The 14,952-nt window shown below is 47.7% G+C and overlaps 1 protein-coding gene across 2 annotated transcripts in view; it reads right to left on the bottom strand.

Moving 5' to 3' along the window:
- Nucleotides 1-2,525: 2,525 nt before the first annotated feature.
- Nucleotides 2,526-14,952, bottom strand: part of FBXO10 (F-box protein 10) — a 68,533-nt gene continuing 56,106 nt past the window's right edge. For both annotated transcript variants that reach the window (XM_060014501.1, XM_060014502.1), the window contains 6 exons: nucleotides 13,330-13,400; nucleotides 11,511-11,663; nucleotides 10,050-10,319; nucleotides 8,003-8,313; nucleotides 6,797-6,978; nucleotides 2,526-4,608 (listed from right to left, as the gene is read on the bottom strand). In XM_060014501.1, coding sequence (XP_059870484.1) covers nucleotides 4,434-4,608; nucleotides 6,797-6,978; nucleotides 8,003-8,313; nucleotides 10,050-10,319; nucleotides 11,511-11,663; nucleotides 13,330-13,400 — 1,162 coding nt within the window. In that variant the 3' untranslated portion in view covers nucleotides 2,526-4,433. The remainder of the gene's footprint in view (nucleotides 4,609-6,796; nucleotides 6,979-8,002; nucleotides 8,314-10,049; nucleotides 10,320-11,510; nucleotides 11,664-13,329; nucleotides 13,401-14,952) is intronic.

The following is a 14,952-nucleotide window of genomic DNA, read 5'->3' as shown; positions in this document are numbered from 1 at the left end:
GCAAAAAAAAAAAAAAAAAAAAAAGGTGTGTGTATATATATATATATATATATATGTGTGTATGTATGTATAACTGAATCACTTTGCTGTACAGCAGAAATTAACACAACACAACATTGTAATTCAACTATACTTCAGTTAAAAAAAAAGAACTCAATTCCTTCTGTAAAAAAGGGGCAATAGCCTCACCAGCTCAGTGCTTAATATACTACTGATGGGATATAAGATGATTTTAGTGGCATGGGGGTGTATCAGGATATATGAGGTTATGCTGACTTGGCTAAACTGCAGTAACAAATTTCCCCCAAATGTTTGGTTTCAACAAAGGTTTAGTTGCTTGTGATACTGTGAATATTTTCATTTTAACAGTTTAGTGTGTATTAGAACCACTAGCTTTCCATTTATAGTAGTGAAGTCTTTTTAGTTAAGTTCCTGGATAGGGTCCTGGAATGGAAAAAGGACACTAGGTAGTGACTAAGGAAATATGAATAAACTGTGGACTTTAGTTAATAATAATGTGTCTACTGGCCCATTAATTTTGACAAATGTACCATACTAATGCAAGGTGTTAGTAACAGGGAAGCTTGGCAGGAAGGGTAGTACGGGAACTCTCTACCACCTATCTCCTCACTTTTTCTATAAATCTAAAACTTATAGACAGTCTTCAATAAGGGGTGCTGGGAAAACTGGACAGCTGCATGTAAAAGAATGAAATTAGAACCTTTTTGTGTGTATGGTTTTAGAAAAACTGTAATGGATTAAAGACCTAAACGTTAAGACCTGAAACCATGAAACTCCTAGAAGAAAACACAGGCAGAACACACTTTGACATAAATCGTGCAATATTTTTTGGAGCTGTCTCCTAAGGCAAAGGAAACAAAAGCAAAAATAAACAAATGGGACCCAATTAAACTTAAAAGCTTTTGCACAGCAAAGGAAACCATAGACAAAACAACAACAAGACAACTTACTGAATGGGAGAAAGTACTTGCAAGTGATATGACCAATAAGGGGTTAATATCCAAAATGTATAAAAAGCTCATACAACTCAACATCAAAAAAATAAACAATCTGATTAAAAAATGGTCAGAAAACCTAAATAGACATTTTTCCAATGTCTATTTGGAAATGTCTGATACAGAAGATACAGATAGTTAACAGGCACATGAACAGATGGCTCAACATCGCTAGTCATCAGAGAAATGCAAATCAAAACCACAATGAAATATCACCTCACACCTGTCAGAATGGCTATCATCACCACAAATAACAAATGTTGGTGAGAACATGGAGAAAAGGGAACCCTTGTGCACTGTTGGTGGGAATGTATACTGGGGAAGCCACTATGGAAGACAGTATGGTGTTTACTCAAAAGACTAAAAATAGAACTACCATATGATCCAGCAATTCTACTCCTGGGTATATATCTGAAGAAAATGAAAACACTAATTTGAAAGATACATGCACCCCAATGTTCGCAGCAGCATTATTCATCATAGCCAAGATGTGGAAACAACCTAAGTATCCATCAACAGATGAATGGATAAAGAAGATGTGGTCTATATATATACACACAATGGAATACTACTCAGCCATAAAAGATAATGAAATTTTGCCATTTGCAACAAGGATGCACTTGGATTCTGATTCACTTTGTTATAAAGCAGAAACTAACACACCATTGTAAAGCAATTATACTCCAATAAAGATGTTAAAAAAAAAAAAGACGCACTTGGAGGGTATCGTGCTTAGTGAAGTAAGTCAGAGAAAGGCAAATGCTGTATATCACATGTGGAATCTAAAAAATAAACTAGTGAATATAACAAAGAACAACATGCTCTCATATATAGAGAACAAATTAGTGGTTACCAGTGGGAGGGGGAAGGGGGGGAGGGGCAAGGCTAGGGTAGGGGATTAAGAGGTATAAACTACTATGTATAAAATAAATAAGCTACAAGGATATATTGTACAGCACAGGGAATATAGCCAATATTTTATAAATGGAGTATAACCTTTAAAAATTGTGTATCACTGTGTTGTACACCTAAAACATACATTATACATCAACTATACCTGTTAATAAAAAGACTTAAGAGAAAAAATTCTAAAAAATAAAGTCTTTTTAATTAAAAGAGGATTTAAAGAAAAATATTAAGTACTAGCTTTCTCCTCAGCTGACATGTGGATATGGCAAACACTGTAAGATGCTAAGTGACTGAAGCTGGGAAAAATGTGGTCATGGATCTCATGTCATCCACACCAGGGACCTCACTGTTACTCTTCACAAAGCCCAAGGGGCAGGCAGGACTGCAACTACAGTCCCTGACTGACACATGAGGACACAGACCTTGGAACTTGGAATCAGGTGGGAACAAGCTGGATGGACAAGATGGCCCTGGTCTCATGTCTCGTTCAGTGGAAGCAGTGGTGCCTCGCGGGGGCAGAGTGGTGAGAGGCCTACATCCAGCACTCAGGAACCCTAGCACATACGCAGACCAAGGAAAGTACCCCGAAAAGTGCCTTCTTTAAAATAGAGAACTTTATTTTGGTTGCTGAGATTTTCATAAGCACTTGGTTCACAGAAAAGTCATTCGTTACAAAATAATAAAAGGCAGCATTTTGTACAGCGACTCACATTGGGGCCATAGGTAAGTGCAAAGGACAGCGCTGGGGATGGGAGGGGCCCACGCTCTTGTGCCCGAAGTCCTCAGGGGGTAGCCAGTGCTCCTGGCTCCCTCTAGCCCAACCTACTCCACCCGGGAGAGCAGCACCGGGGGCCTGGCAGAACCAGCCTGGGAAGCCATCTGTGAGGTGCACGACAGTGACCCTACCAGGCTGGTGAGGCCCCACATGAAGGGCCGGGTGGGTGGGGGACTGTTCAGGCTGAACCAGGCCTGCGTCGGGCCCCTTTCCTAGAGCAGTGGGTCTGAGCCTGTCTGGCTCTGGAACCTTAACACATTCACAGTTGGGTTCAGCACAGCCCTTTGGGAGCCAGCCTTCCTCTCCTCACTCAGGCTGCTAACCCTACCCCTGGGCTGGGGACTGGGGACACAGGTGGTGACCCTAATGGAGCTAGCTTACAGGCAGGTCAGTGGGACAGGGATGGGCCCGGGTAACTCCTAAGCAAGGCAGAATATACCCTGTGGGGGCAGAGAAAGGGCAGAGGAGGCTCAGAGAGGGCAGAGCACTGCCATCCGGGTGGCAGTGTCGAGCCTGGAAGAATGGGTGGGACCTAGGCATGTGTAGCTGGCGAGGAGGGTGCACCCAGAAGAGTGGAAAGCGTGAGCCAAGGCACAGAGTGGGAAACCTTGGTAGGGTCAGTAAAGGCAGGTGGTCATCCATGAGAATGTGGACACAGACGAGGGCCCTAGGCACCTCGGTCTCCGCCAGTCTTGCGCCCAAGAGGGGCAGCTGGTTTGGGTGTGCTTGTGGGATTCGAATCCTCTCTGTGCAGCAAGCGCTGAACCAATGTCCTGAATCTGGGAGCAACCTGAAGGTAGAGCAGTCAGGTGCATCTCTGCACCACCCAGCCCAGCACGCGCCTGCACACCTAAGCCACTTGAAGGAAGCCTTCTCCACACGCCCCTTCCTGTTTTCAGCATGTCCCTGTCATTCCTGGGGCAGCCTTTCAAGAGGGGCTCCTTATCCCAAGCCCCTTCCTCCCTCACAGGTCCATGTCCAAGAGAACTGTGTCCTTAAGGAAACCAAACCCAACTCCGCCAGCCTCCCCAGGCAGCAGGGTGGGTGTGGCAGTGTCCCCGAAGGGTCAAAAGTGAGGTCTAGGAAAGGGGAAAATCTGGGGCTCTTTCCATCTCTCTAGAATCACTTCTCTCCCTTAGAAGTAAATCCGTTCTTCCCTGAGAAGATTCTGGGTTTGGCGTATATAAAACGCAGTTCCCTGTAACTCAAACAGAAAACCCTGACCAAGGTTTTCGTTATCGATTTCCCCAACTTTTCATAATCTCTATAAGACCTCAAGGGACTAGAAACCCACCAACTTCGGTTCCCCTTTTCTCCTTGAAAAATAATTCCAGGGAATTCCCTGGCGGTCCAGCAGTTAGGACACTGCACTTTCACTGCTGAGGGCCTGGGTTCAATCCCTGGTCGGGGAACTAAGATCCCATAAGCCACATGGCGCGGCCAAAAAATCCAACCAATCAACAAACAAAAAATCCAAGTTCTTTCCTGCTGAGGGTTATGGAGCCAAAGGGTTTTGAAGGTACCTTGTTCTTAGTCCCCAGAAGACTTGGGAGCTTGTTTTTCAGGGCGGTGATAAGGAGACCAGGAGCCTTCACAAGCACTAATTCTTCCATCCCAAAGGCCACAACCTCTCAGCTTGGCTGGGCAGGGCCAGAGCCTGAGAGCAGTGTATGTGCTTCCTTCTCGGAGTCTGAGGACAGCCCCCAGCTGCCCCACTCCGTGGCTCTCCATTCTTACAGGATGGTGCAGAAGATGCTGCGTTTGCTGTGGTAACCACCTTCCACGTGGGCTGTGATCCTGGTTGCCATGGCTGTTACCTTCTGCCCACTGTGGGCAGCAGAGGGGCCTCGGAGAGAGTTTTCAAGGTGAGGCCGTGCTGGTGGGTTCGCCAGGCACCACGTATCAGACCTGGAGGTGCAAAATGAGAGTGAACCCTTTGGGAGTCTACAGCATCTGCTGAATGCCCTGCACAAACTTACCTTTGGCTTTGTTTAAATCTGGGTATAGGTTGCATCTCCCTAGTTACGTGATAGCAAAAGGAGGTGGAACATGGGCACAACTAATTCTAGTTCTAGCTCTACCTTCAGATTTACATGTAACCTTGGATAGGTTCCCTCTTGTCCTCTATTTCCCCATCTTTAAACAAGGATCTAGATAAGACCAGTGGCTTGCTTGTTTTTCTTTCATTCCCCCAGCCCCATTTTTTTCCCCACCTGTATGACTGTAAATGTCATGCAAGCTTTATTCACAGTCACCAAAAAATTAGAAACCACCTAAATATGCTTCAGCTGATGAACAGATAAACCATGTGGTACGTCCATACAATAGAACACCACTCAGCGACAAAAAGAATGAATGACAGATGCCACAGGTGAATCTGGGATACACTGGGCTAAGTGTTAAGAAGCCAGACTCAAAAGACTGCACACTGTGTTGTTTCTTTTACATGACATTCTGGAAAGTGCAGATCTATAGGGGACAGAAGTTGGTGGATTTCCAGTCCCTCGAGCTCTTGTGGAGATTACGAAGGGTTGGGGAAAATCAAATTGTAGTGATGTTTTGATTAGGGCTTTCTGTCCTAAGTTACAAGGAACCTGTCCTGAGTTACAAGGGATCGCCTCTTACACACATTAAATCCTAAATTGCTTAAGCCAGCAACATCGGCTTTTACGTATTTTTATGATAATAATGTTACGAGTGGGACTGTAATTAAAGGTATGGGTAGAGTCAGAGGCTGGCTACTGTGGGGTGAGTAAAAGCCTGGGGCTATGTTCAAAGATCTGCAAGCATTTGCATTTGGCAGCAGAGTGAGCTCCTGAGAAGAAGTGATGAAAAGAGAGGAAATTAGGAGCGGACAGTGCACAGGACACAATGCCAGGCCTACAGGTCTGGGCTGTACCCTGTACCCTGGGGTCTCCAAAGCTGGAGGAGGAAGTGGACCCCAGGGAGTCTACAATATGATCTGCTGGGATTTGGGAAGACAATATTAGAATTTCTACTATATCATACTTTATAAGTTATGACTGTATAAATATACATACTGAGGGGGTTTCCTCAAAAAATATTTGTTACTGAGAAAGTATATAATAAAAAAACAGAGTAGAGATCATTACTATAGAAAAAGAGGCTCCATCCAGGGTTTCTGACCATGCATGTGACGTGGCCAGAGCTGATTTAGAAAGATTACTCTGGCAAGATGCAAAGGACAGCCTGCAGGTCGGGGGTAGCCCAAGCGCAGGGGGACCAGGCAGGAAGCTGCTGCAACAAGACAGAAGGATTAACAGTGCAGGACTGATACCAACAACAATGGTATCAATAATAATTACTAATTATTATTTTTGCAACCAGTATGGCAAAGTATCAACCAACCAGAATGGAGTCCATCCATAAACAACTGAAACAGCGGTAATGGGAACAGGGGCCATGGGTCAGGATGAGGGGTGCTGACCCGAACAAGGATGGCAGCAGTTGGGAAGAGGAGGTGCCAGGTACAAGAACATTTTAGAAACAGAATCAAGAGAACCTGGTAGCTGACTGAACTTCAGTGTCAGGGAGAAGGAGAGGCAGAGGTTTTGCTGCTGGAACAGAATGGATGGTGGTGTCATCAAAATGAGGAACAGGGAAGGACAAGGGTTTGGGGAAGGTGAGTGTGAAGCAACTGTACACTGAGGCAGAAATACCAGAAACAAGGGGCAACAGCAGCCACAGCAATGAACACTTGTGTGATACCTCAGATATGCTGCTAGGTCACATGATCCTATTTAAACTGGTGCTACAAAGCAGACATTATTAACTGGATTTTACTAAGGCTCAGAGATGTTGAGTAACTTACCCAAGGTCACACAGCCAGTAACTGGCAGAGGTGAGATTTGAAACCACATACCCCTGAGTGTTTTAAAGCTTATTCCCTCCTAGGGAGTCAGGCTCAGGTCCTCAGCCCAGGCCTGACACAAAACCCAAGCACAGGCCTTTACCTGACCACAGCCGAAAGCTAGCAGGACTAGGGAGCAAGGGCAGCTGCAGTCTCTGAGCCTGGCTTCCCCAGTGACCTCACTGTGGTTCTAGAAGATTGGTTTAGGCAACCCCATGCACTTACTTTTTCTTGAAGACCAAGAACTTGTTGTTCTGCATGATGCATTCTTGGTTGTTTGAGATCTGCTGAAAGATGGTCTTGTTGGTCTTGCCCTGGAAGACGGTGTTCTCCTGCAGCAGAGCCTTGGCACGGCCCTGCACGGCAATGCCATAGGCCCGGAATGAATGGATCCGGTTCTTTATTACCTGGGAGAGGCAGCCAGAGCTTGTCACACCTCAGGGACTCCTAGACTGGTAGGGGAGCCAGGTAAGTGAATCACCAGTTATAAAACTGAGGGGTAAGAGCATGCTAGGTAGGTCAGCATTGAGCCATGCGAGCTCAGGGAAAGGTTATCGAGACCAGCCCAGAGAGAACCAGGAAAGGCTTTCTGGAGGAGGTGATGGGTAAGCGGTAGGAGTTTATCAGGTACAGAGCAGAGGAGAGTTGTTCCAGGAAGAAGGAACAATGTGCAAAGACCCAGCAGATGGGGTGTGAGCCACTGACTCATGAAGTCACAAAGCCGAAGAGAGGCTTTGCGACTGTAACTTCACAAGGGCAGGGATTGGGTTTGTCTGGCTCAACACTGAAACCCTAGCACCCAGCTCAGTGCTTTGCGTAAAAACGGAGCTCGGGGCTCAAGGTACTGTGGGGAAGAAACACAGGCGAAGGAACAGACACAGAGCACTGTGGGAAGTGCCCTGTGAAGGGTGGGCATAAGCACCTTAGAAGTACAAAAAAAGGGCACCTCAAACAGCCTCGGGGGTCAGAAAGGGCTTCCAGAAGAAAGGGAGAGCCAAGATGTAGGACTTGGTAGGTAGGAAAAGGGGAAAGAAGGCTACTCCGGGTATACAGGGAACAGTGGGTGCCAAGGCCCCGAGGCAAGACTTCTCTCCATTAAGCACATACTGCATACCGGGTCCTGTGCGAGATTATTCTGTTAGGAGAAGAGAGCTAAAATAGCCCTGATCTTGAACTGAAGACCACAAAGATACCTCGGGTGGCACCCCTGCCCCAGCTTCCTGCCAGTACCCCCTGTTCATCCTTCAGGGCCCAGTTCCTGCGTCCCCTCTTGCGTGAAGTCTCCCTGCATCTCCCAGGCTGGGTTTTGGCAGCACCCTTGCAGAGTGCTGAGGGTTTAAGGTTCTGCTTCTCAGCAGAGAGGGCACGAGGGCTCTCCTAGGGCCATGCCCTGCATAGGCACACACATCTCACACACACACACATACATACCTTCGTGTCGGACGTGGGCAGCAGCTGCAGCCCGCTACCCCGGTTGCCAATGATGTCGTTTTCAATGACAGTGCTGTCACCCTTGGTGATGATGCCATGGCCTCTGTTGTCATAGATACCATTGCCTCGGAACTCCACTTTGCACTGGGCCTCCACCTTGACCCCACTCTGGTGATTGCAGGAGATGCTGTTGTTGGCCACACGGGTGAGCTGGCTGCTCTGGGCCACAGTGATGCCTCTGTCCCCATTAGCATGGATGACGTTGGTGATGACATGCAGCAACTCACTACTCTGGACATAGAGTCCTGAAGCTGTGGGTAGAGGGGTTGGGAGCAGAGAAAACACAGGGTGGTCCCAGGGTCACTGCTGACAATACCACTAGGAAAAGCCTTCCCAGAACTGTGCACCCAGGAGAGGGGGAGGGGGAGGAGAGGTAGCAACATGTAGAACCAGCCTTTGGCGGTTGCATCTTCCAAGCCGGATGACAGAGCAGGAGGAAACCCAGGACCAGCAAGGAAACTCTGTTCCATCTGCACCAAGTCCTCATTGAAGTGGCCAGGGAAACATGATGTGACGAGATTCCTTAGGCTCAGCTGGTTATCTGGCCCAGGCTCTCGTCCTGTGCTGGCATGCCTCCTCCAGCAGCCTCATCCTACCCCCATCTGCACCACCTGTGACAGGAGGCTCACTACCTGCTCAAGGCTGCCCATTCCACCTCTAGACAGATCCACCTGCTAGAAAGTTGTTGTTTGTTTTGCTTTCCATTCGGAGCTAGAATCTGCCTCCCTACTATTCTGGGAAATTTTCTTATTTCTTAAGAAATAAGAAATTTCTTAGCGACACTATGTGTTTGTAGAAAAAAGCACAAAATCAGCAGGCTTAGAGCCGCATGGGGAGAGGCAGCATGGCATGTGGACCCGGGGTGAGCAGGAGTTCTCCCCAGTGGTAAGAGGCACCGGCAGCACCAGGAGGAGGCTGTGGGAGGATGCCGGCTGCGGGGTCACATGGGAGCATTCTGAGCTGTGAGCTTGCAACCCCGAACCTTTTGGTGCCAACTGCCTGTTGCTTCTCCTGGCTTGGCTGAGAACAGCAAAATTAAATCAAGTATTTGTGGATTTATGTGGCTTTGCTTGTCCTACTGGACAGCATGGCCATGTAGAGGAAACCCTGAACTGGGAGGGGACAGAACTCATTTTCCGCATAAGTGGGCTGGGGCCATTGGCTACCCATCTCCCTGCCTCTGCCACTCCCAGGGGGATGAGCTTACTAGGGCCCAGGGAACTCTTTTTAACAAGCTTTCCTCCATCAGCCCCCCCAGAGTAATTGATAATCAGCCAGGTTTGGGAGCTGTGGAGTTGGATGAAATTCACGATAATTTTTTTTCCAACTCAATAAACATCAAACACCTACTGTCATTTTTTTAATCACGTTTAAGATAACATGGATTTTAAATACTCTTATTTTCTGTGTTCTCTAAGAAAGAAAAACCACTGCCAATTAAACCATGATATGCCATCAACTGTAAGGTGCATCTCATCAGAGATGTTAAAATGTGAAAACTGTGTCTCAGAATTGATTGGAAACGTGTCTGCCAGGTGTGGGATTGGTACTGAGGGGAGCGGGCACCAAAAGGAGTGGGATTCAGTTCCTTGCCTCAAGTTCACAGCCTGTCAGAGTGGATGAAACAGCCACAGAAACAAATACAATCCCAGGCCCCCTAACAAGTGCCACTGGGGCTGGGGGAGAGCACAGGTCAAGGAGAGAAGGACAGAGGGCGAGGGCGAATTTGCAGTGCGCTCTGAGGTCCGAGTTATTTGGGACGTGTGGATGGGAGAAAGGGAATTTCAGGCAAGAGAAACAGCAAGAGAAAGGCAGGGTGGGGTGGGTGGGAACAGAAAAGAATGGATTCAAGTCAAGGGCAGTGAAGTCCAGGGGGCTGGGGTACCGGGTAAGTGGCTGAAGGAAGTGGCTGATGAGGCTATAAGGGCCTTAGGGCAGGCAGAGCACGGGAGGCCCTGGAGCAGGGGCTGTAGGGAGGGGCACTCACCTCCGTTGTGATTAACAGTGTTAGACTCGACCAGAGCTGTGGCGATGGGCCGGCGCAACAGGTCGTCATCCTTCTCCAGCTCCGTCTCCCAGAGGGTGGCGTCCCCGTCCTCGCCGAAGTTCTCCTGGGCCACATGGCCTCCAGGGGACTCCCCGGAGCCATCCTTCTGGCTGAACACTGCCACTCCATACACGCCATTGTAGCTGACGTGGTTGCTGGTGATGTGGGGTAGGCTAGACGACATCATCCACACACCACAGCCCTTATTAGCTGGGACAGTGAAAGGAGCTGGTCACTGAGGCTGAGTGACAGGCGAGGCAGCACCCAGTGCCTCCCCGAGAGGGGAAGCAGGAAAGGTGCTGGCCTGGAGACAGAGTCCCTGATTTGCAAATGGCCTCGGACAAGTCACTTTACGGCCTGGCTGCAGGCTTCTTCATACAAGAGGGGTAGTAACAGGTCAATCTCACAACGGCAATCATTCCATGGGGTATAGAAGTGCTCTGGGAACTGTCAAGGCCCCACTTCCAGATGAGAAGCACACAAGCCCATGGTGACAGTGCCAAAGGGGCCCTCAGAGCTCATCCAGCCCAACTCCTCCCTGCACAGAGATGGAGGTGGCCTCAGTTTGAGTTCCAGCCCTACCACTTCCTAGCTGTGTGACACTGAGCAGGTTATTGAACGTCTCTGTGCCTCAGCTTCCTCACCTTTAAAATGGGGTTACAGGAATTCCCTGGAGGTCCAGTGGTTAGGACTCCACACTTCCATTGCAGGGGGGCATGGGTTCAATTCCTGGTTGGGGAACTAAGATCACGTAAGCCACACAGTGTGGCCAAAAAATTAATTATAAAATAAAATAAAATGGGTTTAATAACTGTACCTACCTCAGAAGGTAGTCATGAGGATTAAATGTGCTAATGCATATAAAGGGCTTAGCAAGAGTCCAGAGCCTGAATGTAGGTTAGTATAATTATTATTATTATTAGAGATGCAGTCCAGAAAGATGGAAGCTTTGCCCAAAATCACAGAATGAGTGAGAACACTTTTCCTTCTACGATTACCCTATTTCTCCCATTATATTTTTAGTTCTCTGGATCAAAAGAAAGGATAAGAGAAATTAGACGTCCACGTGTGAGAAATTAAATGGCCCTGGCCTTATGCAAGATCCACTCCTGCCTTTTGCTGTTTTAAGTGGGGGATAAAGCTCTCCGCTTTGGGGTCAAGTGACCATGGGGTCAATCTGGATTAGAAGGTGATTTATGAGAGCCTCGTGCCTTCTATGTGGTAAGTGTAGGGTCTATGTGGCTGTGACCTGAGATGGATGCTATTCTTTAAGATGAGATCTCTGAGGCCCAGGGAAAGGCAGCAACTTTCTCAGGACCCACAGGCTGGAGATGGAACCTGGGCTGCCTGTCTCCAGGCTGGGCTGGGTCCCAAACCCCTCGCCCAGGAATGTGCCCTCACCGTAGATGGTGTTTCCTTCTAGCAGGCCTTTGCCTTCATCCCCGACAACAACACCATCGGAATAGCCAAAGCAGATGAGGTTGCTCCTGAGGATGGGGACCCCTCCTCGGCGGATGTCCACACCTCCCCACTGATTCTCTCGGATGACATTTTCTATGGGAAGAGGCAGAAAAGAGGGTCAAGAGTCACCTACAGTGCTGGCAACGAGGACTTGGACAGCTGATAGAAAGGCAAGTCTGGACAAAGACGCCTAGGCCTTCCCGTCAGCAGTCAGCACCCCGAATCTTGTCTGGTGTTTGACTTTCTAGGGACTTGTCTACTGTCTGCTTTCCTCAAGGGCAACGTTCATGTCTGTCTTGTGGTCTCCTACATCCCCAGCATCCACTGTACCCAGCGGCCTGGACGATTGATGACTAAGAACAGACTGGCTTTAGAGTCCCTGGACCAAGGCCAGGCAGGACTGTTCTGTCCTGGGGGGCTGTCCTTGGGAGGGCTGAAGCAGAATCCAGCCATTCCCCCACATGCCTGGGAAGGCGCTAGCCTGTCCTTCTCAGCCTCAGCTCTGGACTGACCACAGCCTTCCTCTCCTCTCCTCTCCCCTCCACCATGTCTCTGGGAGTGAGCAGGCTGAAGAGCCACAAGTTAGAAGGGGTGTCCTGGGACACTGCTGCCCCAGCATGGTGGCAGGGCAGACTCTCAGCCTCCTGCAACAGGACTGCAATGGCTCATGAGACCTTGTGTGGCTGGCCCCTCCCTGCCTGCCTCTGGGACCCCATCCCATACTCCTTGCCCCTTGCTCACCACACTGCAGTCAACTGAGCAACCTCTGTGCTCCTCAGGCATGCAAAGTCTATCCCCACAGGTAGCCCCGTGTGGAATCCTCATTCTTTTCCTGGGCTCCTTCCCATCATCCAGCTTCTGGCTTACATGTCACCTTCTCAGAAAGGCCTGCCCTGACCATACAATACTAAATACCCACACAGTTCCTCTATCACCTTATTTTAATTATCTGTAAAGCACTTATCACCCTCAGATATGACTTTCCCTGGGGAAAAAAATGCTTTTGTTTTTTTCCCCTCCTAAAACGTCAGTTCTTGACAGCAGAAATCATGTTTTGTTCACTGCTGTATCCCCAGCTCCCGCATACAGCGTGTACTCAAAAAACGTCCGATAAATGAAGGAAGGCTGGATCCAGTCAGGGGGATTCACTGGCCCAATATTTACTGAATCTCCTTAATGTCCTAGGTATGGCCACGCTCTGTGCTGAGGCTACACTGACGTACCAGACAGACCTGATCCTTGCCTTATAGGATACAACAAAAGAGACTGACATTAAACAGATCACAAGAAATTAAGTAAAATGTCCTGCAGAGCAGGCCTACTGGGTAGAGTGAGTGTAGATGTATAATGGGAGGTCAGGGCAGACTTCCCCCAGGAAGTGACACTTAGGCTGAGACTCAAAGAATGAGCAGGAATTGGCCAGGCAGAGGGGAAATGGGGATGGACTGCCAGAGCAGGCACAAGCCCATAAAAGCCAAGAGGAGGGATTCAGACAGTTTGTGTGGCATGAATGTTTCTGACAGTGTTATGTCAGAAACGGCCATCCATTCAGATCCTGTAAGCACCAGGCCTGGCAAAGAGCAGACGCTCTCTCCCTGCCTGATAAGCATGGCCAGTGCATGGAGCCGGCATCCCCAAGTGCTACCCACTATCAAGGAGGCCAGTGTGTCGAGGTGAAGGACTGGGTGGGTGGGAAGCCTGGGACCTTGGCTTGGCCGTAGTCACTGGAGGCTTCAGCTCTAGGCAGTCCTACCCCTACCTGTGATGAGGCCTCTGCCATTCTCATTCACAGCTATGCCGGCTGCACTGCCCTTGAAAATGTGGTTCCGGCTAGAATGGAAGGAGAAGACAAAAGGTGAGACCAGACCAATGTCATGTATCAAAGACAAAGTCCATCCAAGGTGCCTGCCTTCTTTTGTGGGCTTCCCAGATGGCTCAGGTCCACAGGGGCATGAAGCACCTCCTCAAGCCCCAGAAGCCAGGCAGTTAGCAACCTTCAGTTACCACTGACCCCAAATAACCTACAACTATGCCACAGAAGCACATATCATTATATCCATGTCTCTGAAGCCTCTCTGGACTGTTATCCACATATAAACACCATTATTTTATTTTATTTTTTATTGACGTACAGTTGCTGTACCATATTATCTAAGTTGCAGGTGTACAATATAGTGATTCATGATTTTTAAAGGTTATACTCCATTTATAGATATTATAAAATATTGGCTATATTCCCTGTGTTACACAACATACCCTTGTAGCTTATTTTATACCTAATAGTTTGTACCTCTTACTCCCCCACCTCTATATTGCCCCTCCCCGCTCCCCACTGGTAACCAGTAGCTTGTTCTCTGCGTCTGTGAGTCTGCCTCTTTTTTGTTATATTCACTAGTTTGTTGCATTTTTTTAGATTCCACATATAAGTGATATATGATATTTGTCTTTCTCTGTCTGACTTACTTCATTTAGTATGATAATCTCAGGTCCATCCATGTTGCTGCAAATGGCATTATTTCATTCTTTTTTATGGCCAAGTAATATTCCATTGTATATATGTGCCACATCTTCTTTATCCACTCCTCTGTTGATGGACACTTAGGCTGCTTCCATGTCTTGGCTATTGTGAATGATGCTACTATGAACACTGGAGTGCATGTATCTTTTTGAATTAGTGTTTTTGTTTTCGGATATATACCTAGGAATGGAATTGCTGAGTCATATGGTAGTTCTATCTTTAGTTTTTGGAGAAACCTCCATACTGTTTTCCACAGTGGCTGCCCCAATTTACATTCCACCAACAGTGTACAAGGGTTCCCTTTTTTCCACATTCTTGCCAATACTTGTTATTCGTATAAACACTATTTTAAACAAATGTCATCGTGATGCATGATCACAGGTAAAGTCTTGGTAGTGTCAAGAATTCCTAGGAGGCTGTGTTAAGCTTGTCTGGGAGTGATTTATGTCCCTGAATCAGATTCTGCCTGTAACAAGCCTACTGTCTTCTGTTTGTATCCAGCAGCTACTCTTTAGCTTATTTTCTGTTAACTCAGTCACCTATCCACTGAATGAAAACATAAAATAATGACATGCCTTATAAGAAGAAAACCAGATTTTAAAAAGAGGGTTTTAAGAACATCAGACAACACATATGTGAAACGCCATGGGCTGGGCTACACACAGCCCTACTACCATGGCAAGGCCTCGTGAATATGTTCCTTAGAACCAGACACCCGAGCATGTTAAAGGACATGCATTTCTCTCCAGTCTCTCTATCTTGGTTTCTTGCCTGTAAATACAGAGCCAGTCACAGCCAGACCCTAGCAGAACTGGGTTATTCCTGGAGCATACACATTTGCTGTTTGTTACTTTTACTACCAGG

This window comes from Delphinus delphis, chromosome 6, assembly GCF_949987515.2.
Source record: "Delphinus delphis chromosome 6, mDelDel1.2, whole genome shotgun sequence".
NCBI classification, from domain to species: Eukaryota; Metazoa; Chordata; class Mammalia; order Artiodactyla; family Delphinidae; genus Delphinus; species Delphinus delphis.
The sequence above is the reverse complement of the archived record's forward strand: the minus strand, read 5'-3'. Positions and strand labels throughout refer to the sequence as shown.